Below are 24,442 nucleotides of genomic sequence, written 5' to 3'. Positions count from 1 at the left end.
CAGAACACTAATCTAAATCATATTAGTATGTCCATAACAAATTTTGTACATAGTGCAGGGTAACTAAAGTAAGAAGCAAACAAGCAATTTCAGTAATAACCCCTCCCTCCCCCACACCTTTGCTCATTACTGTGCTCTCCTCTCACCCCTAGTATTTAACTTCAAGATCACTTCAGCACTACACATTCTCTCAAAGATACATTACTCCACACTGGTTATTGCAGGAGGTCCCTACACAGTCAATTTTGTTGCCCCAGTCACACATGTGATGATGGTAGCATTACCACTCACAAAGCAGCAGAAGTTGTCCAATATGGGGTAAATCTGCGACCTCCATTTCATTTAAGACTGACAACAAGTTCTCTAAACATACACCCATCTCTGCATCTCAGTGAAATATGTTTTACAGTGTGATAGAGGAAAACATTAATTCCCCCAACTTTAAAAAAAGAAAAATCAGCTTACTGCATATCAGTTATCGGTACAAATCAGAATATTTCCAATAGCCTTAAAATTGTTTTTTTTGTGTGTGAAGCTATTGGTACTTTGAGGTCATTGAATTAAATCAGTTCATTGTAAGAATACATTACTAGACAACTACTACTTTACTTAAAATAATTCCCTGTTTCTGGGTGTGACCTGGAGAGACAGACTTCCCCCCTTAGAAACTTGTCAGGATCTCCATGTGAAAGGCTGATGACTGCCTGGCAAGATAGGTATGCATATAAGCAGTTGATTTTTTTCAAGATATGTTTTCTCTGTAATAGTTTTGTTCTGAATAAGTAATATTTTGCTTTATGAAGTCTGGCTTGTCATTGGTTAAGCCTGTCACAACCCTTGGGAAAAAACAGGATAGCAGGTGCTGAACTAAACTCATCTTTGTTCAGGTGATCACAGTGAATTGCAGAAATCTGCAGCCTTAATCTCCATCTCCATCTTAATCTCAATCTGTCCCGAGGAAGGTGATGACTAGAGGCCTGAAGCCTAAGTGGCGTATCCTCAAGAAGGCCATGAAGGTTCCAAGGGGCAGTTACCTCAGGAACCTCGATACTGGGCAATAAATATCTATCAGATAGGAAACTACGGCAGAAACATTACCAAAAACAAAAATATCAACCATTATTCACTGAAGGCTATTGCTGAATAAACCTTTCTCCACAACCAATCTGTGATTTATCATCATAAATATATTTATAAAAGCTACCAGGTGGGTGCTGCCTGTCCGTGGCCTCTCACTCAGTTGTATTTATTTGAGCAATGATACATTAAAATAAGATCACATCAATTAACCATGTGGGATGGTTGATCATTTTTTAAAATCACTTAGTCATAAGTAAGACTGTGTCCATGTAAATCAGATTAGATCAAATTTATTAGTTTAGAGATTATCTGAACGGCTTGCTTTAGCTTTTTCTTGGTATCTGTTTTTCAGATACAAGCCCTGATGGAGCTTTCTGTTTGATGTCAAAATACACCTCTAACCCTATATAATGTGACCCAATATAACACGAATTCGGCTATAACACAGTAAAGCAGTGCTCTGGGGGGGATGGGGGCTGTGCACTCAGGCATATCAAAGCAAGTTCGATATAACATGGTTTCACCTATAACACGGTAAGATTTTTTGGCTCCCGAGGACTGTGTTATATCGGGGTAGAGGTGTATCTGTGGCACTGCGCAATGGTTAAATACAAAAGCCTACATCATGATATACAATGGAGAAATAGCCAACTAAAGTCAGTGCCCATTGTTGTTTGTATTAACAACTGAATACAATCTTTACTATCCGTAGATAATTTTGTGGTGTCCTACACTGTAAAATATAAATATAAATCTCTTGTGACAGTTTGAACATTGTCATCTTACCCATGGTTTCTGAAGTCTGGCTGCCGACGACGCGGAGAAGCATTGGCTGACTGCTATCTGACCTCTGTAAGGAGGTAGAAGGAGAAGACAGTGTTGTACCATTCACCTTGGAATCTGCCTGGGGCTGAGATAAAACAAGGTGGTTATTCACAGATGAATGCATTTGAGCAATTTTTTATATTTCCATATTTTGTATATATTCCACAATGGTTACACAACAGTTTTATTCAATACATTTCAATGGGCTATGGATCCAAATTCTAAATTAGAAAATATACTGAACTGCATTCACACACCAGTGATCTTACCTTACCACTTGCAATCTACAGTAAGATCAAGTTCCTCTCTCTGACTACACTTCACAGATATCAGTTCCTGATGGGTTACAGTTATTGATAAAATTTCAAACTCTGCTTTGGAAAATCATTCTTTAGCACTCCAAAGAAAAAGCCAAAGGACTTACCTGTTCCAGCAGCTGCCTCAGCCTGTGCAGCTGTGACTCCAGCTGCTTGTTGTGATCCTCCAGAATCTGCATCCTGGCTTCCAGGCGGCCCTTGTGCTGTCGAAGCAGCTTGGCTTCTGCAATGAGCTCAGCATCACGGGGACTTTGGGGGGAGATGGGCATCATCTCAGGTGGAGATGGCAGTGGAGAAAGTCCTTTGTTATCATGCTGTTGCTTCAGCAGGTCATATTCAGCCTGCAGGTTTCTGTTAATGTCAAAAAAAGGAAAGCCTTACCGTTACAAAGTAGAATAGCACAGCATATGCCATCCCCTGGCTACAGCAGTCAGAATTCACATCACACATATAACTATTAGGAATAGGCACACAGTTTGGGATTTAAGCCCATCCAAACTACCTGCCTTCAAGCCTGCTGAAACTAACCTACAAAGTTTGAATTTGGTCTGACAAAGGTAAGGTACCAACTAATACAGGTTTTCACATAGGGATGTCAGGATGTTGCCCTGAAACACAGATATCATTGTCAGGTCTCTGGTTCGTAAGAGTTCTGAACTACCTTCCCAGAGCATGGGTGGCACGTGAGGGGTGAGTGTTCTAGAAGCCCCTTCCAAAGCATAAGCAGGAGATGTGGTTCAGCTTCCAGTTTGCTGAACTTTGTAGTTAACAGCAGACAATGAACCATTTGCTCATTTCTAAAAAGTGTGAGTACTGTGAAATGTGAATGCTACAATTTGATCACAAAATACATGGTATATACAATATTAGTAATGCACTTATATAGCACTTTACCTATTCAAAGCACTGTGCAAACACTAATTCATTTTCACACCAGCGCCGCGAAGGACGTAGTCAAGAATTATTCTATTTTACAGATCAGAAAACTGAGGCAGAGAAAGTCACATAGCAAGCCAGTGGCAGAATTTGGATTTGAATTCCCCACTTGCAACTCTGTGCTCATTTGCCACATCAGACCAAACTGCCTCTCTTATATTTACCATAAACTAGATTTTCACACTGTTAGAATGGGTAATTGAGTAACAGAGGAACAGGCAATGAGCTGACCTGTTAAATCAGACTTATATTTTGTTAATCTTTTAATAGCTAGGCTATACACAGCATTCTCTGAATGCCACATTTCTACCATCACTTTACTACTCTGTTAATCCTGCATTGGGCTAACTGTTTTTCTAGTCAGTCTCTTGCATAAAACACTCCATAGGATTAATATCAGATGTGAGGCCAAAGAGTAGAATTCTTTCAGCATGATGCTAAGCACTTGAAACAAGAACGTTTCCCTGGTGAGCAGTTACTTGGTTTTCTTTTTAAGATCACCCTTTCCATGTTCTGCAGAATAGAAGAGGTGAAAAGCTAAAAGCCTAGTTATGGACAATGCAGGCCATCTTACAACCAAAGAAATAAAATTTTGTAGCAGCAATCTTCACACAAAGGGGAAGCATAATAAACTGTATTAGGATTTTACTGCTATGATGTCCCTTTAGTACTTCCCAGAGGGAAAAAATGGTACGACAGGCTACAGACCTCATAACTGCTTACTTGACAAAAGTAGTGGCCTAGATTTTCTTATTTTTTTAAAACTCTTTATTATATGCTCTGGTACAGATAGAGTAGAAGCTTATTCCTGCCATTGAACCCAATTTCTCATTTACATTCTGATCTAGAGGCCTACTGTAAGATTTATTAAACTGGGGAATGCTTAGAAAGATTTAGACGTATGTCCACAATACATGAATAGTTGGGGGGCTGTATGTGGCTGTAACATGAGACAAGATTCTACAACATGAGGTTTAGCAGTGCTAAAGGAGCTGGACATCTTGCCTGCTCCAAGCAGGAGGAGAGGACCTACACTTGCTCTGAAGTCAAACATGTTATGTATAATTTCACATGGACAAGAAAGTGGTGTCAAGAATAATGAGAAGTTACTCACCGATAACTGTTGTTCTTCAAAAAAGTGTTGCATCTGCATAGTCACACTTGTGGTATTGGTGCTTTCTCGGGATGAGCAACGGCATTTTCTAGAGAACAATGCCCACTGAGGACATCCTCCCCTTGCAGAGGATTCTGAGAATGAAAGGAGGAATGGCTCCACCCACCCTTCAGTTCCTCACCTAAATTTTGGGATTCTTTCTCTGCTAAAGGGGGGAGGTGTGCAGTGAGAATTTACAGAGCTGACATACTCAAAGAACAAGAGTTACTGGTAAGTGCGTGCTCTCTTTGAGCTTCCCACTAGAATGCAGAACACCACCCAGGAAGCCTAAAGAGTTCTAGATGAACAGGGACTGCAAATCTGCCACATCAGCTCTGGATGGGAGGTCATGAGAGCGTTAGAAGTGATCACAAATTCTCTCTCCAAGATCAGACCTTTGCAAGAGAAGCATTTTTGCTTCAAGTACATATAGAGCTTCCAGTAATAGCTTTTCAAATTCTGTGGAAAAGACAGAAGGCCTGCAATGAATGCTGTCTTTAGGATAGCTGAATATCTTTTGATGTATCCAGATGAATGAACACCCGGTGAGTCATAAGAATGGTGTAAAAGCGACTTGGGAAATATAGACACATTAGTGGCCTGTATGAAGTGGAAACAAAGATGATGACACTGACTATACCATATTTCCCATATGGCATACAGGTAACAGAGCACTGGTCATTTGGCCTGTTTCTCACTAAGTCCACAGGCTGTAGCTATGGCTATGAGGAATGCCCTCTTCCTAGATAGCAGACCTGAAAAGGTCAATCAAGTGCACTCTAAAGATTCAGAAATCTATTTTCTTTAAATCTTATGACTTTGGGGGACCTGAGTCATGATTTTTCAGTTCTCGGGGTCTCAGTATTAAATCTGCCAATGACCAGATCTGCCAGGTTTAGTGCTGGTTTATCCTGGTTGAGCGAAGCAATAGAGCCCCAAAATATCAGAGCAATGCGACTACAGTGCTTTGATGCTGTCAAAGCCCACTTGAGCCTTTGCTATGAAAGGTAAAGAAAAGCTAGGAATGGAAAATTAAATTCGGAGGAAATGAAGAAAAAGGTGTCTACCACCGAAGGATTAAGAAGTGGGTCACATAGTAAAAGTATTAAAAATTCACATTTTAGCTAACATGGTACAATATTACCTCTGTGCAGAGAACCATCACAAGGCCTGTGCACCATTTATGACCACCAGAGGGAATGGGGAAATTCATCCTCTACAAAAGTACTGCATAGTTATTTCACAGCCCCTTTATCTTTTTAAAATCTTCTTTATATATCTTCTTCCTCTCTGTAGCAGGGTGGTCACCCCGCTCCTGCCTGGAAGGGCTTAAAGCAGCCCAGGAAAGAGGGCTGTGGCAGAGAAAAGCTGGGCTGATGGGGAAAGCAGCCACAGCTGTAGCCAGTACAATCAGGGCCCAGCTGGCCCTTCTAAGAGGGCAGTGGGCCAGAAGCATGGAGAGTCTCCTCTAGCTGTAGAGGGAGATGGGCCTGGCTGCTGGGGAGCTAGAGAAGGTACCTGGAGTAGAGCAGGGCTGGGAGAAGGCTATGGGCTGAGGAGTTCCAGCCTGGAAACCCGCCAGGCTGCGGCCTAGTGGAAGGCCAATTAGGTACTGGGGTTGCAGGGGTCAGCCCACAGGTAGGCAGAGGCAGCAGGTCCAAACCCAATCTTGCCTATGATGAGTGACTTTTACACTGCAGTCTGCCCCAGTGAGCGGGGGCTAGATGGTGACTGGCAGTAGCCCAGGACTGAGGCAAGGTGGGGATAAACGGTTGGGGGTTCCCCTGGGTGGGGAGACCCTGAGACTGCGGGGGTATTGCCAGGGGGAAGCATCCCAAAGATAAGGGGCACCGGGTCCTGGGAGGGACACAGGGGCCAGTGGTAGCGGAACACTGGCCTGTAGAGGGCGTTCAGGAGGCTGGACGAGCTAATTCCCTGATTGACCAGCAACAGAAGCCGCAGGGGTGAGTCCAACATCGCTACACTCTCTCACCCATCTTTCTAGAGGAAATATGCTATCCAATTGGTTATTTTCAAGAAAAGTCTTTTTCCTCCAGGTGTCTGTGGCAGAAAATGTACACAACCCTCTCTCGTGTAATGGCTAATGCAAAATAAAGTAATGCTGAAGTTATTGTGAAATACATGCTGATAAAAAGAACTCAGTACATTGTATACAAAGAAGAGTTATACAACACTGTTTACAGAACTTGTAATAAGTAACCCTATAATCACAAAATGAAGTGACCCGTATTTTCCTTTGAAGTTTTAGCTTTATAAAGATTCTGCATAGCAGGCTAAACACAATAGTGCTGATTCATGATTGCATCAAAAGCATGAATGGGCCTATATTTATACCATTTTGTTCTATCATCTCTCACATATCTAGCAGAAAGTGTGAGAGAGAACGTATGCAGGAGTTTTAATAGAAAAGCTTAATAAAACTGACACTCTAACAGCAGGTTTCTCAGCTTAACTTTTGCCCCTTTATGTGTGAGTAGCATGTATATGCAACTATGATAACAGATGGAAAGTATATATCACCTGTTTTCTTCCTCCAGATCTGCTAGGATTCTCTCTAGCTCGCCTCTTTCTTCACTCTCCAGGGAAATCAGAATCTGGGCAGGACTGCGAGGCTGGCTCAGTGGGGATTCCTGATTCAAACTTTGGCAGTAGTGCTGGATTAACAAATGTTCATCATCTCTGGAAAAACACAGCAAAACCCCAAAAGCTGCTTTCTTCATCCTCATTTTTATCTTTATGATTATTGATAGAAGGCAACTCATAGAAAAACCTCTTCACTCTTGAAGAAATTCAGCTGGATTCATTGCAAGGAGCAGGGGATTAGTGTACTTGTAGTGAAATTTGCTCAAGTGATTACATTAATTCACTACGTGCCTTCCCTCATGCTCCATATGCTTGGGATCCACCTTTGCCTCCCTCCTCTTCCTCAGGTGTTTCAACCAAAGCAGCTGAGGTTCTTGGCCCTCATGTTTCACCTTGCTTCCATCTAGTGCTTAACCTGACTTACTCACACTTGCATTAAAGAATCACCACCTTGTTCTACCTGCTATGCCGCTGCACAAAAACTTGTGGAAGCAAGGCCAAAACATTTATTTTTACTCATAGTCCTTTATATCCATTCTTCTTATACGTAGCCCTTTTTCCATTTATACTCTTCTTCCTTCTCCTTTTCCTTTTAGTTTATTGTAGAGTTTAGTTTTATTAATATTTTTACTGAATATTATAGATTTTTTTTGTACTGCATACACCTTGCTGTTTTATGGTTGGAGTTAATGAAGTTTTATTTATCCTATTTTAAGAAAGAAATTAAAGTTTTTTTTTCAATAATTTTAATCTAGAGACTTATGCCAAATTCACTCATTCATTGGAATTGCATTGATTATGTCAGTGGCCAACCAGGCCAGTTCACTTTCTTATAAAGTTTTTCTGACACACAAATTATGTTCACAATTACACATGCAGCCAGAGTGTTGTTTTCCTTTTTAAAATGTTTTAGTATATAAAACCAGTTTTATTATGGATGCAGTTTCATGTTGGGGACATGAAACTTCTCAGACATATAAAGCGAAAAGTTCCCTACACAAAGAAATTACAAATCTACAAGCTCAATTCTGCACATCTTGCGTATTCCCAAAAATCACTGAGAGTTCTGGATTTTTTTTTTAAAGGGTGTGTGGGGCCTATGCTAAACTGATATCAGCAATAAAAGTAAAAGACCACAGTGGGCTGGGGTTTTGAAAGAATGGACACCACAGTAAGCAACAGGAAGGGGAGAGTCTTGTTTTTCAAATAAGTCATACTGAGAAATTATTTTGTATAGTTTTTGTTTGTTTCATGTTTAATTGGGCATTTATAGTGTACCTGCTGTAGTTACTTTTCAAAAATTAAAATACTGCTGCTTTTAAATTTATTCCTCAAAACACTAGTAAAGCTATTTTTTAGCCTGTAAGAGTGCTAAACGATGTAGGTCATATTAAAATTATTTGAGGTAATAAAAGCATCTGAAAAACTTGTGACTTCAAAACAGGTAATCCCTTTTTTTAAAAACAGAAAATTTTAAAGCATTGTTAGCTCCTACATTTAGAACTTTCATGCAACATTTCAGGCTTGAGCTCATCCACACAACTAAGTTACAAATCTGTGGAGAGAGAAGAATTAACAGACTAAAGTTGACAAAGGAGAAAAATCTTTTATTAAAAATGTGTTTACTTGATGTATTTGACAGCATTTTGGGTAGAGTCAGATTCATGGTTTACCTGGTTAGATACTTAAGATAAAATATTCAAAAGCCCTTAAGGGCTTGTCTACACTTCTGGCTAAACCGGCACTACTGTGATTGATGCAGCGGTTTCGATTTAGCAGGTCTGATAAAGAAAAGCTAAGTTGATGGCAGAGTGACTCCACCTCCCCAAGAGGCAGAATGTAAGTTGGCAGGAGAGTGTCTCCACTTGACATAGTGTGGTGTTAAGACATCACACTAAGTCTACCTAAGTTACGTCAACTTCAGTTACGTAACTGAAGTAGCGTCACTTAGGTCAACTTATGGTGTTACTGTAGACCAGCCCTAACTGATTTAACAACCCAAGTCCCACTTTTGGAAGTGAGTTGAGTACTTCAGGGCTGAAGTCCAGTTACATTTAGGCTCCTAAGCACCTGAATCTATATTAGAGACAGGGCTTAGGTGCATTTGCAATTTTTAACATTTAATCAGTTTTTCCCCTTTTGTTTTTGTGTGTATTTCATAGATCAACAGGAAGCAGAAAACCATGAACCCCCTCCTTCCATCCCTCCCCCCAAAAGGAAAATGTGATCACAAAAGCACAAAATTTGCATAAGTGTCAGGTGCAGATTATGAAACTACTTTTAACAAAATTGACTTGATTTCAAACTGGCTGCATCCTTGGTCCTTTAAGTATAAAGCAATATAAAGACTATTTGTCGATGCATTTTTCCATATACTATCCAATCCATATACTATCCAATTTTGACTTTTAATATTTAATAACTAGCACGAAGTCATGCTACCATTGCTTGCAGTATAATTTAATTATCTGTAGACTGATTCTTTTTAGTATGGCCCTGATGACCCCTCAAAAGGCTGCACTGACATTTCTAGCATCCAATATTTTTATTCACTTTTAAGTTTAAAGTTCATAGGAAAAGGGAAAACTTCAAACTACCAAGTAATACTTCATTTATGAGATACACTCTATGAGAGAGGGTTTTTTTTTTCAATGTATTATGTGAAATTTGTGTTGAAGACAGAACATTGGACTACTTTTAAGTGTGATGACATTTTATCATCAGCTGCATATGTACAGCTTTGAGTTATACCTCATAAATTCTGGCTTTGGTATATATGGTGGTGGGCCATGAGAAGTCCACAACCAAACATACCACAATGAGATCACAGGACAATCAGATGTGAACACGAAAATGTTGTGAACTCAGTATAACTGGTACTTTATTGCAAGCTGCAGGGGCGGCGCTAGGCACTAGCAAACCAAGCACTTGCTTGGGGCGGCACAACTGCAAGGGCAGCATTCCGGGGGTGGCAGTTGTGCTCTCGGAGGTTGTTTTTTTTTTTGCTTGGGGCAGCAAAAAAACCTAGAGCCGGCCCTGGCAAGGTGCCAAGCCTTCACAAGCAAATGCACATGAGAAATATTCATACAGATAGTATACTTACATGCTCTCATTAGGAGAAATACTGTCATTTAGGTAAGATCCATTGCTGTTCTCCATTTCTGCTAGCCTGTGGAAAAATTGAAAGACTCAATAAAACCCATAAGTCTCACTGCAAATTTTTCTGGCTCTAACTTTCCTGAAAACTGTAAAATATATAATATTTTGGTGACACAGTAGTCAACATATTAGAGACTCTAAATTTTTCACTTGCTGCTAGTTAACAAATGTGATTGCAAGCAGCTGTCATAAGTAACTTCTTATTCATTATCAATGATCTATCTAAATTAATCTCTACAAATCCTCCTGGTTAAGCAGATACTACTATGAAAGAAAGACCTTAAGATGCCCTAGGCTTCCACAAATTGTTCCATACCTGGCAATGTCATCACCAGAGCTGAAGTGTCCTGGATGTTTCTAGTTTGTTGAGGACATTTATTCCCTTTTGAATGCAACATAATTTAGAAACATCTAGCTTGATTTTTTTCCCCTCCATTTGAGTATGTATTTTACACAGTATCTACCCTGAAAATTCTCCTGCTTGGGGGGGGGGGGGGGGGAAGATCACTTTGCATTGCAGATCTGAGCATTTACCCAAATGTTTAGATCTTAAGATAAGAGTACTATGAAAAGTCCTCTTAAAGCTTGGTAAGTGAACTACAGCAGTGGTATATTATCATCCCCCTCCAAAACAGAGAACGATACCTTTCCAAGTATTTCATAAACTCAATTCTTTAGGGTTAAAATGTTGGCTAAATGTATCATTTGAGACTCATGTATTGGTAGTTAGAAGGTTTGGAAGGCTCTGCATTACACAGTAATACCAAGAATTCTAATTAAAACAAAACCCTAAGTAAGCAGAATGCATAACTTAATAAAGACCTACACAGAACTAAAAGGCCATTTTAACCAAGTACATGCTTTGTGTTTACCTATGTTAAGTGGCTCTTATTTACTTGCCGATCATTGCACAGTAGTCTGGCATGCAAGTTAATTGGTAGGTGGTTAGCAGTAGTTAGAAGGTGATGTATACTATCCACTCTAGTTACATTCAATTATTAAAAACCCTTATAATGATGACTTCTTTTTTGTAGTGTATTTTTTTTTAATGGTTGTTTCAAGAAAGATTTGCCTAATGTCCAGCTGATCTCATACCTGCTAGCATAATGCTCAATGCGTGAATGAGTATCATCATGTGAAAGCTGAGGGGACGAGGCAGGCCTATAAGGCAGAAAACACTGATTAATCACAAATACCCCTTAAAAAGATAAAAATACACTTTGGTATGTCTGTGCCCTCATGTTGCCATGGCACATACAGTGTTTAATAAACAGCAAGCTATACTTGCAACCCATGATCTGTGTGCTTCCTTGATCCATCAGAGTAGACTGTTTTGTGGCAGCATACCAAAGGGACTCGGTTCATTCAGTTTTTCTGTGAACTTGATTTTTTATGATACATACGCAAGAAAATGAAGCTGTTCCATGAGAGGTTTCTTTCAAAAGGATGTATAGGTGAACTTTCTTCCCAATTTGCCAGCCTCTTTCATTCACCACACTATTTCTCCTACTCTCTAGACTCACTGTCCAAACCTTGTGGGAAGTGTTTTATTTCTCTCCCTTCCTGTTCTGAGATGTGTTTCTAATACAACAGTAGCAAGTTTCATTTAAAAAAAAAAAAGAGCTTCAAACACGTGCATCCATGCCCAGTCAGGAAGTTATCTCATAAGATATACGTTAAGTGTTGAGCCTAGTCAATATACTTGAACAGGAGACTGCAAGAATTAGTGTCAGTGTTTTGGTGATGGTGCTCTTCCCACAGTTTCACTACTACCACAGTGTGGTATTAGGGGAATTGTAACGTTGGACCTCCCCAACTTTTGATCATTACAAAATGAACTCCTGTCCACATTTGTGAACTGAAGATACATGTGACTTTTCAAAAGAATAAGTTTGGTGTAGCCTTAGGGCTGCTCTACAATTGAAAGTTGTGCCAGAAGTCCCATGTCAATTACAGATGCAATGTTTTAGTGATAGGGTAATATAGATATAAAGGTGCCTTATACCAGCATAAAGGTGCCTTATACCAGCATAACTTATTCTCCTTCCCAAAGGGAAATAACCACGCTAATATAAATCATCTTTATACTGGTATAGCAGCATCTACGCTAGGGGGTTGTACCACTAATTGTACTGTTACAGGTAAAGTGGTATAACTTTCTAGTATAAACAAGGCCTTAGAATCTTAGAAAAAATAGCCAAATTCCAACTTGTGTATCTAAATTCATTTTTTTAAATAGTTTTGGTAGATAAAATGCTTTCACTTATTAGTTTCAAACTACTATGCAGTGTTACTGGTACTGTCCAAGAGAGATGGTGTTCAACTCCAGAATGGTTGCATTTCAGTGGCAGATGAAACAATTTTTTTTATTACAGGTTATAATGGTACGTAATGCTGTTGTATTAAGGGCGTGATGATCCTACAAAGCATTTACTATAGGATAATTATACATTTCTGGTCATCTTCCAGTTTTTAAAGCAGTTTGCGAAGTGCTTTAGAAAAGTAGGCTTCTTCTGAATTCACAGAGCTATATACTGTATATTTAGAAGTCATTATTGTTAATACTTTTTCCTCACATACTGATAAAGCTTTTTCAGGGGAGGGATAGCTCAGTGGTTTGAGCATTGGCCTGCTAAACCCAGGGTTGTGAGTTCAATCCTTGAGGGGGCCATTTAGGGATCTAGGGCAAAATCAGTACTTGGTCCTGCTAGTGAAAGCAGAGGGCTGGACTCAATGACCTTTCAAGGTCCCTTCCAGTTCTAGGAGATTGGTATATCTCTAATTTTTTTTCTATGAGATACTATAGGTTAATTATCATGAGTCGCATTTTTCTGAGACAAGGTTTGGCATTGCCAAGCCCACATTTATGCACCATGCTTTTATACATCACTGTACAAAATCAGTGGATAAATATTCAGTGTACTACATTGAAGTATTTAATACTACGTCCCTAAGATATTTATGGAAGACGGGCAATTAATTGTAACCAGATATCCTGATTAGCATGGAACTACTTTAAAACTGGAGGTAACTCAGAAGAATGTAGATTAGGGCACTTTCAAAATCTGTGCTAGTAGGCATTTATTATTAATAATAACTTTAAGATTTTGCTATTTAGCTGATATCTCCCAATTTCTATATTCTTGACATTCTGCCTAACTGAGTCTTCTGATGCCCCATCATCAGAAATTAAATTGCATCTTTCAAGGAGAGCAGGGAGTGCTTCCTGTGTACCTTGAATGAACATACATTGGGATAATAACATTGAAACTTGAGCATAAATCTGAACTATATATTTCACTATTACAAGAGGGGGAAATAGAATGTCAAAATAATTTTGCAAAATAAATAAAAAATAATTGGCATAGTTCAAAATGCTATTATTGCTCATTTTAAGCAACCTCCCACCTCAAAAAGATTTAATGCATCACAAAGCCACTGTTTCTGACCCTTTTTTCCTTCATGAATTAGGTTCTGCTACCAGCTCCATCCCACTCTCTAAAACCTTTTAAAGATTTCTCTGCAAACTCCTGAATTAGGGCTTTGTTTTTTTGTGCAGTATCACCAAAACAACCCAGCCCAGCCTCGATTCCTTCCTTCCGATTATTATTATTTTAAGAGAACATTGCAATTTTGTTTAAAGGCAACACAGTATTGTTAAACAACTTGTTAAAACTGGCTATGTGGACATGCCAACTACAGGCAGAAGACACCTGAATGCGTCCAAGAGTAAGTTAGATTTAGCAGCTGCATAGAAGTTTATCATCTTTGTTTCATTAGCAGAAGTAATCAAGACGTAGTGAGTTTGAATAGCAAAAGAATGACTTGGTAGTAAGGCTAAGGGACATGGCAAATATTTAACAGAGGCAAACATTTTTTAATAAAACATCATTGATAAATTTTTCAGAGTGGTGTCTGCAGTAATAACCCTGAGTCTCTTACTAAAGCCAAGTAAGAGTTGAGTAGCTAAGACATCACGTTATAATGCCTTTACCCTCTGTAGAAAATTGGGTAACAATACACAGCAATGTGTTTTGAAATTAACTATTCAGTTCCTCAGGTCAAGGGTTCTTGAAAGTAAGGAACTATGAAAGCGTTTCTTAGTGACAGATTTCCAGTTCAGTACTACTAAGCGATGACAATAGAAATTATAATTCCATTATAGAATGTATGAGTTGTCTCTGTATGCTTGGCAACTAGAGAGTATCTGCAAAATATCCACCTCACTCATAAGGAGTCTGAACCAGTGCTAAGAAGCACCACACTTTATCATATTTTCATAAACAATGCCAGCCCCAAATATCACAGTGTCCACCTAATCAGTATATTCTCAGTGCTGTAATGGTATTCCTAGATGATTCACTTTTAGGCCAGAGCACTTTGGAGACCTATAGAAAACTGGTACTGAAGACCCAGAACCAGGGCTCTAGGCCTAGGAGAGAGTTGTCAGATAATCAGAATGTGGTCAGATAGTTAGATGCTTTCAAAGTTATGATCTGTAGTATTGTGATGAAGGATTTCATTGCTAAAATAGGTGAAACATGGAAATTTGGAAGAATTTAACTCCTTAAACCTATTTAGCCATGATTTCTATAGTGGTTTCTGATGTATCACGTGTAAGTAAAACTCTTTGATCCAATAACCAAATTTCCTACTCTTGGTATAAAGCTCTTAGTGTAGCATGTCACAAAGTTATTAGTATAAGTGAACTGTGGGCACCATGCCTTAAAAACAAATGTTATACAAACTTATTTGTGATATGTTAGACACAGCAATAACATTCTGTATCACCCAAGCTTTTACTTTATGAGTTTTTTATTTTTAACTTTTTCTTTTCAAAGATCTAATTGTATTTTAAAGAGTCACTAATCTGGATCCATATATTTAGACAGTGTGCTTAAATTACCAATGGATGCATTTATAGGAGAAACTATTTTACAAACACATTGCACTGTAACTCCAAAGCCCTCTACTACACTTTAGTTCCAAGCTTTGTTGATATTCTTACTAAGTGGAGTGTTAACCACATGCAATTTGCAACAGCATGCAAATTTCTTGGCATCTTAAAAATCAGCCTTCTAGAGAAAGAGTGCTCCATCTGTCTTCATGACAATCTATGCTGTGTGTGAAAATTATAAATCAATATTCCAATGCATATATTTTGGTGTTGCTTATTCTAATAATAGTTCATTGTAAGTGAAATGTAGGTCACACATATTTCAAAAGATATATGCTAACAATAGTAAAAAAGTTTTATCTTCCCTACTACTTTATGGTTCTCTCTTCACTAATATTCACCGGTGAGTAAATTAAGAATTAAAAGTAATCTTAACTTACAATAGTCTATAATTAGCACTATAATGTGGTAGCAAGTGCCACAGTGATAATTATAAATCTCTAGTATATTCTGATGCTGCTACTACTACTACAATAAGACAACGCATGTTCAGAGATGGCGCATGTATGAAAATCCAATGTACAGTTGAGAAATCTTATTGGTTTTGTTTCTGAAAAGTATACAAAACTTTCCACAGTATTTTTAGAACTCCAAGACCCAATGCCCTATCTCAATGTTGCCTCAGAATACCCTCTAAAACAAAAAAGACTGTAATAATGAATTATTGATTATCATGGGGATGGGTTGGGAGGGGTTGTGTATGTGTGCATGAGCGTGTAAGTAAAACTTTAAATTATGGCCTTAACTGGAAGACCACTGTCATCCCTGAAATTTTTGAAAAACCATAAAGTTCAGTGTATATCGTCTGAAATATATCTAGTTTACAATCAAAGGGTCTGCTCTTATTCAGAAATGACACACTCTCATAAGCATTAGTAAGACTGTGCACCAAAATCCTTATCAATCAGATGAGAATACACCCTCCAGAGAGAGTATACAGTATACATTTCACGATGCCTGGGAAACCCTGGTGTTACTCCATTCTACTGATCTGGAATAAAAATTATTCTTTCAGAAAGGCTATCAAGACAAAAAAAATAAACAAAGAAGGAAATGAACATATGTAAAAACTAAATAAAAACAAAACAAAAAAGTGAGGGAACGCAGCTGCAGCAGCACACTTTAGCAAAAGTACTCACGCAGAATCTACTGGCCAGAAGTTGATCAGAGTAACAGGACTGCAAGACAAAAAATGAGGAGGTGAAGAGAGAGAGGCAGAAAAACTCAGCAGCAAAATAATTACAGAAAGATTAAAAAAACCACAACAACTGAAAAACAGAAAATCCAACAGACCAACGTGAATGACCATGAAAAGCATCTAACCAAAAGGTGGGAAATAAAATCAAAATATTAATTAAAAGAAAAAGAGAGATAACAAGCTGTTGTGCAACAGCCATTAAACAGCTAATTATTATAAACTTGTGAAGTTAAAGGAAGGTAAAGTCACTCACTGATCAATGAGCATCATCACTGGTGTGTGTTTGTTTGTTTTGTAAATACAATGAGTTCAAGTCATTTTGTGTGACCACAAACACGGATAGAGAAAAGAGCAAGCTAGGCTGTGGCAATCAAATTAAAAAAACAAACAAAAAACCAAACCCTTCACTAAAGAGATACTGCCTTTTGGAAGGAAGTCAAAATGTAATGCTAAGATTTCTAGTTTCCAAATTACCTTATCCATTTTAAGGCCTTACAAGAAAATCAATGCAGTAGGAGGTATTTTTCTTTTGCTAATTGAAGTTTAAATTATTATAAGGATAGGTGAAAAAAGATGAAGGAAATGGCAACTGAAATGTCAGCTTGTGTTTTCCTTTCAGCCATAGTAAACAAAAATGAAAGAAATAAAAAGAGGCTTTATGCATTAAGGAAGTGAAGGGAGTTGGTGCCAGCTGGGGAGCTTGAGGAGCATATCAAATGATATACTACTTATTTGCTTTAGAGCTAGCTACTCACGTTTCCATGTTGTCTCCCTCCAAGACAGTTTGCACAGGCAGATAGCCCATTCTTGGGTGCTTTGCAAAATACCGTTTTGTTCGGAATTTATTTTTCAGTACCTTGGCAAAGTCGCGGACATCTTCTCCTGAAGTTGTCTGAAAGCAACACCACAATGAAATCACCCTCTAATTATTATTGTCCTTGATCATCTTTTCTTCTGCTAGATTATTTGGCATAGTACATGAGAACATAGCACAGGGGCACTAATGATTTGACCTCTGGAACATCAAATACTGTATATGCTTATTATTGTAGATATAATGTATTTCCCAAACAATGTGAGGTATGTTACTATTTCCCAAATATATAAAACCAACCAAGTTCTAGTCTTTGAACTCCCGTGTTCTGTGATAATAGGCTTGTTCCTCTTCTCAAGTGATCTGAGGCAATCAATAAGCCAGCAGTCTGAGTCGTCACTCTCTCAATGAGCACCTTTTGTTTACCATTTCAGTGACTTCAGAGTCTATGAAAGTTGGCACAATCCTCCCAAAAGAGTTTTCCCTATTCAGCCTTCTCTGCCATTAATGTTTTATTTTTCTTTATATAAAAAGGAAGTTAGAGGTGTGGAAAACTCTGGGATGGGTTGTTTCTCCTTTTGTTGGTTCAACTCAGTTAGTAGGCATTTAGAACACTGCTCTAACCCTTTGCCTGAACTTAAGTCCCTCTCTCCCATCTAAGCCACCTACACAGCAAATTAAGCCACGCTTAAAAGAAATCAAAACAAGTCTACTGGAGAGAATTAAAAGGGAGGAACTAGCCACCTTCTCTTCTCATAAGTCTGATAGAGAATCAGATGACCCTTCTCTGATGAATTTTAATGCAGGAGTTGAGTTACTTTATTAAATCTGTACCCAAGGCCTTAACCTCCATAGAGGAACTAGCCTCTGCAATACTGCAATCCTATAATAAAATAATTTCTTTCCTGACTCACATAAGGATGGTTCTTCCCTGCTGTACCTCATTTTTTTCTGCAAAATTAGATAAAGTTAGTTTGCTTTTAGTTGTATAATAAGCTTACGTCTCCTATTGAGAGAGGAATGAGTTGTTAGGTTCTAGCCTTTAAATTGTCACAATGCTGCTGGTTTTTGCCTGTCCCTGTCCTTTGAAATGGGATTGAAAATGCCTTCATTAAGATGAACAAAAGCACTTCTCTAATGAAGCTTCTCTTCTGCATGGGGTGGAAAAGAATTCTCCCTTTCTTTTGAGGTCAGTCCATCCTGTGGAAAAACTGAGTGTGATTTCTGACTGGCAGAGTAGGAAAGCAGTATCTCAATGTACAATTTTTTTCAACAAAAGTATCTTTGTTGGTGAATGGAAGCCAAGTACTTTGCAAAACCATCAAATTGCCTATTTCTGTAGCTGGTACAGAGATCCTCAGGCAATAGATGCTCTTAGTTTAGTTCTCTAATATTTAAAAAAATATAATTTTTTTTCCAGAAACTGCCTTGCCTTTATTCTGACTCAACCCTCTTCAGGTAAGGAGAAGCTGTTGCACACTATGGACCTGGGACGAGTTCTCAAGTTCTTCTTGAACAGGACTAAAAATCATAGATTCTCAAGTTTCTTATCTGATATGTGGAAAATCCACCACACACTCCACTGTTAGTTGGACACATTCAGATATTTTGGAAGCTTACATCAAAGAAGGCATTCTTGGCCAACTGACAGTTAAACTGTCTATAAGGGTGACGGCTTTGTCTTGGGCTGAGACAGCAAATACTTCAGTGTTTAAAATCTTTCAGAAGGGGCCACTGTAAGTCTTTTTGTTCAATTTCAAATCATTACATTCTGGACACTGAGAACTCCGTGGATGTTTTGTTCAGTCATACAGTACTTAGGGTTATTTTTCAGTTAAAAAAAAAGCTCAGAGACTTTTGGCACTACATGCTCACATTTTTTCCAGTTTAATCCTCTCCTAATTCAGCTCACTGCTGGTTCAGCTATGCACAACTAATTAGTATGGATTGCTGGAGCTCAGAAATAAAGACGATTTTTACCATCTGTGAAATGGGTTCTTAAGACTGAGCTCAGCAATCTGCATGCACTCTCAATTTTCTGTTTTCCATTATTTTGTCTGTTACTAATTTGAATTTCTTCTATCTCTATGGAAAAGTGCACTGGGTCCTATAGTAGACTCAAAGAAGTGAACATAAAACCCATCATTCAGGTAAAAATGGTGGTACCAGAGGTGTTATTCTGTGTACTGTATACATTTTATCATTAAGTCTTTGCTTCATTTGCAAGGAGAATAAAGGTGGCAAGAAGAAACAATAACCAACTCAGTGACATTCCTGACCCCAACTACATTTGTGAGGAAGCAATGCGTACAGTAGAATCATCAGTTCAGATTTGTCTGTGCTGTTCTAGACTTCCCCTGTGAAATGAGCAACAGTACAACACATCATCATTTCCAGTTATCTCAGTCAATGAAGAAAGGGCAGGAAAGGATAAAGCATATGGAGAATTTTGGTGAAAAGCTGGCAGAAGCAAATGTATTGTACTTGCAGAGATTCACACCAGGCAGTGCCATATCCTCCAATACACAGAGACCTGAATGTTTTAGAAAGTATTATGCATGTCATAAAGAAAATAATGGTTGAAGTCAAAAACAAATAATGCTGTAATGAAAATATATGATAAAAATGGACAGAAACTTTATTCTTGCCTCATCATAACATCTTAGGGGTATATATTTTCCTCTCAGCTTTTTTTAACTCCCCAATCACTGAGAGAAGCTTACAACCCTTACTCTACCTTGCACATCTCCCTTAGTCTGCATACAAATTAGATACTAACATTTTTAGTTTCCTAGTCGGTTATGTATTATTTTCATGGTTTTATTTTAAACATTTATATTTGACCAGTAGACAAAAATGCAGGATCTTGTGATCACTAAACCACATTATAAACTGGAAGCCAGACTGTGGGGTGCATTAGAACTGCACAAAATGCAGGTTGCCGGGTCTGCAAAAGTGGCTTAAAGCTCAGAACAGGGGCAGTCCTTCTGCATCACATAAGAGTGCTCTAATTTACACACAGCTACAATGGACACATGGAGCCAAAAATACAATTGAGAAGTGGTGTGGTACAGGATGATCTTACCTCTTCCACATTTTCCTCTTACAGGGGAAGGTAAAGAGCTGCCTTGTCTGCTCTATGCCATGGGAGAATCATCCTTACATGAATAATCCTCCCTGAACCAGTTAAACAGGGTTTAGGGCCAGATAACATGAGTGGTGAAGCAGAAAGCAGAGGCATTGCACTGGAAAATCTGGCTCTTGGTCTCCAGATGTGAAAATCCAGTTCATTATTTTTAAGTACCTTCTAAATCTTTACATATTACTGTATCATCTTACGACAAACCACCACTACTAGTATGCCGAGAATAATTTTGCAGCTGAAGAGACAGTCATGACCAAACCAACATATCCACGATCTGTCAAATCAGCTATCACATTAAACTAATTCTATTAGTGACTGATCTTTCAGTACAGAGCTTATTATGCACTTAAAGTACACTGGAAAAAAGAATGGAGGTGTTAACTTGGAAGGGCCCTCATTGAGATACTATGAGTTGATTTTTTTCCCCTACCATAAGAAACAAATAGATTTTTCAAGAATCCTAGCCTTACTGTAGAATACATAAAATCAATTATTTAACACTGAGCACAGAACCCATTAGCATATAATACATGATTTTGATACAGAGTTGTATAAACAATGAAAGGCAGTAAACCTTAACTCCCAGTTACTTCAAACCATTACTGTTATTTCTCACTGTGCATTTCAAAATGTTAGGCTCTAAAGACTGAGGCATATAAAAGGTGACTTAATTACAGAAAAAAATCCTACACAAATGCTCTGTTAGCTTGCACATAGCAACTGAAGCTTTTTACTTCTACATAATAATCAACATTAAGGGTCACTGAGGCAGATACTTACCGGTGTGCAGTACTCCACCATTGGATAGTGCATTTTATGGCCTTTTGCCACTCGTCCAGAAAAGAAACAGCTTTGGCAGATGTCATAGTTAAAGTGCTTTAAGCTTCTGTACCTGATGGAGGGAGGAAAAAATTGCTGTTAGAGCTTCATAACCTATCATAACTGAATTTTGTTTCAATTTGTAAAGTAGTTTCCTCTGCTAATAGCTCATTTCCCCCACAAGATAGCCTTGGCTGTACACAAGGCACTCTACAGTAAGCATAATAAAATGTTTGTTTGCCATATAGGGCCAATATAGAGCAATTTGAAGCAAGGTGATTATAAAATTATTTATACATTTGCAAAAAAAAAGAATCACAAAAATTATAGTAATTACAGGGCAATACTGGGAAAGCACATATGCCAAAGCAAAACCAAACCAATATCATTAAAAATATACAAAATGTACCTGCACATTTCTGATGACCTGAAATTAATGTCAGTTATTTTTATCCCTCTTACCCTTCCTGTCATCACACCACCTAACCAAATAATTTCAACTAAAAATGCCCCTCAAATAATCCCAGGAAGCTCTGTTGTGTTCTGCACATTAAATAGCAATATGTTTGAGTTCTGTCTAGTTTCTTTGTTATAATAGTTTGCATGTATGAAGAGCCTTCAAATTCAAAGATCTCAATGCACATTTACAAAAATCCGTTTAGCCTCAGCACCTATTATATCTGTTATGTTGCACTGTGGGAAGGAGCCAGGAACACAGAGACTGTGTTGTTTTAAGAGGTTCATTAGCAATAATTTCAAGTGAGAGAGTTAACAGCACTGTTTCTAGGTGTAGTGAGTCTCACAGTTTTTAACTTTCTAAATGCCTTCCAACACAATGTGTATTTTGAATAGGCAAAAACTGAGACACACATACTATCTAAGCATAATTTACATACCACAGTAATAGATGCCTTGGAAATACTTAAGAGATATACTAGATAGGTAAAATTAGATTAGATTTTATACACACATGTAGCCAAGATCTTCTCGCTCCCAGTCCAGTGCCTTAACCAGAAGGCTATCCAGTCCCCTGACAGCCCTCGCTCACAACAATAGCTCCCTTTGACTTTGCTTGAATAATTATGGAGACAAAGTAAGTAAATAGGCATTTTCTTATATTGCATTTGGGAATAGGAAAGTATAGAAAACTTTCTAGATGGAGTAACCCACTCGCAATCCCATCACCTCCTTCAATAATGTCTACCATTCCCAAGTTGAAATATGCATTGGGAGTAAAGGAACAAGGAGATTAATTCAGATAGCAAGGGAACTGATACAATGACCAAAAAGACAGGGATTTTTTAATATTTAAAAAACCACCTCCTCCAGCTATCGGGGGGGGGAATGAGAAGGAAGTGAGACACTATTCCATAGCATCTCCACCTAAAGTCATCATTCAAACGCTCAAATGTAGGGCAAATGCTGCCTGCCCTCTGTTGAATATCTGGGCTTTAGAAACAGCATTATAAAAAGCTCCTTGTAAACAGCACGATACACAGAAGTATAAATATCGATGGTAAAAAGACCAAGATGAATAAAAAGCGCACAAACCATACAAAGCAGCTATTAGGAAACAAAGTGATAAAACAAGTCTAAGCATAATTGAAAGCGAGTATTTACTTAGCTGTTAAGTGGATTCTGAACAGGCATACCAATACATAGCCATTTTACAACACAGTGATTTATTCATTGCTATAGTAACCACAGGGTTCATCCAGATATTTAAATCCATCAGCAACATTTCAGAATCAAGAGCTTCTGATTATTGTGAAATAAGAGATGTTTACAGAAGATAGGCTGAGTAGATTCTGTCTAAAGCAATGATCATAATATAATAGTATTTCTAGCACACTAGGTTAAATAGTCCACCAATTAAACACTCTTTCTCCAAAAAATACATAAATAGCCCTGGATTTTTGTGCTTCTGTGATTTTTTCTGTTCATTTGCATGCTTTTATATCATCATGGAAAGCAATTCATAGGATCCAATCCAGAAAACATAATCATGTTTACAGAATAGATGGAATATAAAGTAAATTCTATAGTTACTAGGACAATCCACCAATCCTTTGGCAGGGGAGGAGCAGGACTGACAGGAAAAGAAGCATTTGATTTGAATTATCTCCCCCAACTCAAGACTGTTGTGCTCAGTTCATTGATATAATTCTCCCTGTAGGACAGCAGTACTTGCTTGTTTGTTTATTTTTTACATTTGCTAAATCAAAGGAATAAAAACAGAAACATTCTCTCCTGGGTAAGAGAGAGAGATCTTAGCATGCTAAGAAGCTGAAAGTACTGTAGCAGAAGGGGTATTATTTTGTACCTGAATCCAATAATGGGACACTCCTTACAGATGTTACACTTCGCTTGGTGTTTGGCAGTTTCAGCAGCAGCCACCCTGTGCAACACTGGCAGCCATACCATGGACTGTGGCTCCAGCCTCATCCAATCCAAGAACAGGGCTGCTTCAATTTCTGGCTTGTTATTGGCCTGTGAGAGAGGATGAATAAAGACAAGGACTAGCAAAGAACAGCATCCCAATGACTGCCTGTCCAACCCACCAGCTTCCTGCCTCCTCACCCTTACCTTGTCACTGAGCGTTCAAACCTGGTCAACTCTTCCATGCACCAACCCTAAATGCCACTCCAGGACCTTCTCCTCAAGAGGCACTGCTTAGTTTCCTGAATAATGTGTTCCCTCATTCTGAACTCCACTTCATTCCTTTTAACATCTCCAACTTTTCTGTGGCACATTTATGAGCTCCAACCCATTGATATCTCTGTGCTCCTATCCTGCTCCTCTTGTCTCCTTTACTGGCTATACAGAGGATTCTCTGAGCTCCATTCATTCTTCCACCTATGCCTCTTTTGTCCCTTTCTCCCATCATATCATGCCTCCTAATGACCCCTAGCATTGGCTCACACCCAACATCCTCTTCATCCATTCCTAGACCTGTGCCACTGAACTCCACTGGAGAAAATCCAAGGACCACACGATCTTCCTCCACTACAGATTTGTCCACTTCTCCTTCGGTACTGCCATCTTCTTTGCTAAACAACTCTTCCTCTCTCTCACTGAGCCCTAGATTTAAAACCCTATAGCGTATTCACTACCTTTCAGTACCTCTCTAAGTACCTTTTCTCCACCCTGAACACTTTCTTCTCTTCCCAGCATCTGATTTCCTCCAATTCCCCATATTCTCTCTCAGCTCCTGGCATTAATTCGGAGATCACTCCTCTATATCCAACACCTCCACCTATTCACTTGACCCCATTGCTAGGCAAATCTTGGAGTTCATAATCCATCCATATCTTTCTTGATCTCTCTACCACTTCAGGTCCTGGTTCAGCAAAGCATTAAAATATGTACTTAATGTTAAGCAGACGTAGTCCCATCAAATTGAGTACTTAAGTAGGTAACTAGATCAGGGCCTAT

General features: G+C 38.5%; 1 protein-coding gene across 13 annotated transcripts in view; it reads right to left on the bottom strand.

Annotated features, from left to right (window-relative positions):
- The window catches only part of DMD (dystrophin), a 2,125,007-nt gene that overhangs the window by 28,492 nt on the left and 2,072,073 nt on the right, over positions 1-24,442 (bottom strand). For 9 of the 13 annotated variants that reach the window (XM_050936430.1, XM_050936437.1, XM_050936429.1 and 6 more), the window contains 9 exons: positions 23,331-23,497; positions 20,969-21,080; positions 16,985-17,121; positions 16,171-16,209; positions 11,170-11,235; positions 10,019-10,084; positions 6,853-7,011; positions 2,330-2,573; positions 1,867-1,990 (listed from right to left, as the gene is read on the bottom strand). In XM_050936430.1, coding sequence (XP_050792387.1) covers positions 1,867-1,990; positions 2,330-2,573; positions 6,853-7,011; positions 10,019-10,084; positions 11,170-11,235; positions 16,171-16,209; positions 16,985-17,121; positions 20,969-21,080; positions 23,331-23,497 — 1,114 coding nt within the window. Of the gene's footprint in view, positions 1-1,866; positions 1,991-2,329; positions 2,574-6,852; positions 7,012-10,018; positions 10,085-11,169; positions 11,236-16,170; positions 16,210-16,980; positions 17,122-20,968; positions 21,081-23,330; positions 23,498-24,442 lie in introns of those variants that run through there. The other 4 variants (XM_050936431.1, XM_050936442.1, XM_050936433.1 and 1 more) reach the window with 3 other exon arrangements.

Source organism: Gopherus flavomarginatus, chromosome 1, assembly GCF_025201925.1.
Source record: "Gopherus flavomarginatus isolate rGopFla2 chromosome 1, rGopFla2.mat.asm, whole genome shotgun sequence".
NCBI lineage: Eukaryota > Metazoa > Chordata > Testudines > Testudinidae > Gopherus > Gopherus flavomarginatus.
The sequence above is the reverse complement of the archived record's forward strand: the minus strand, read 5'-3'. Positions and strand labels throughout refer to the sequence as shown.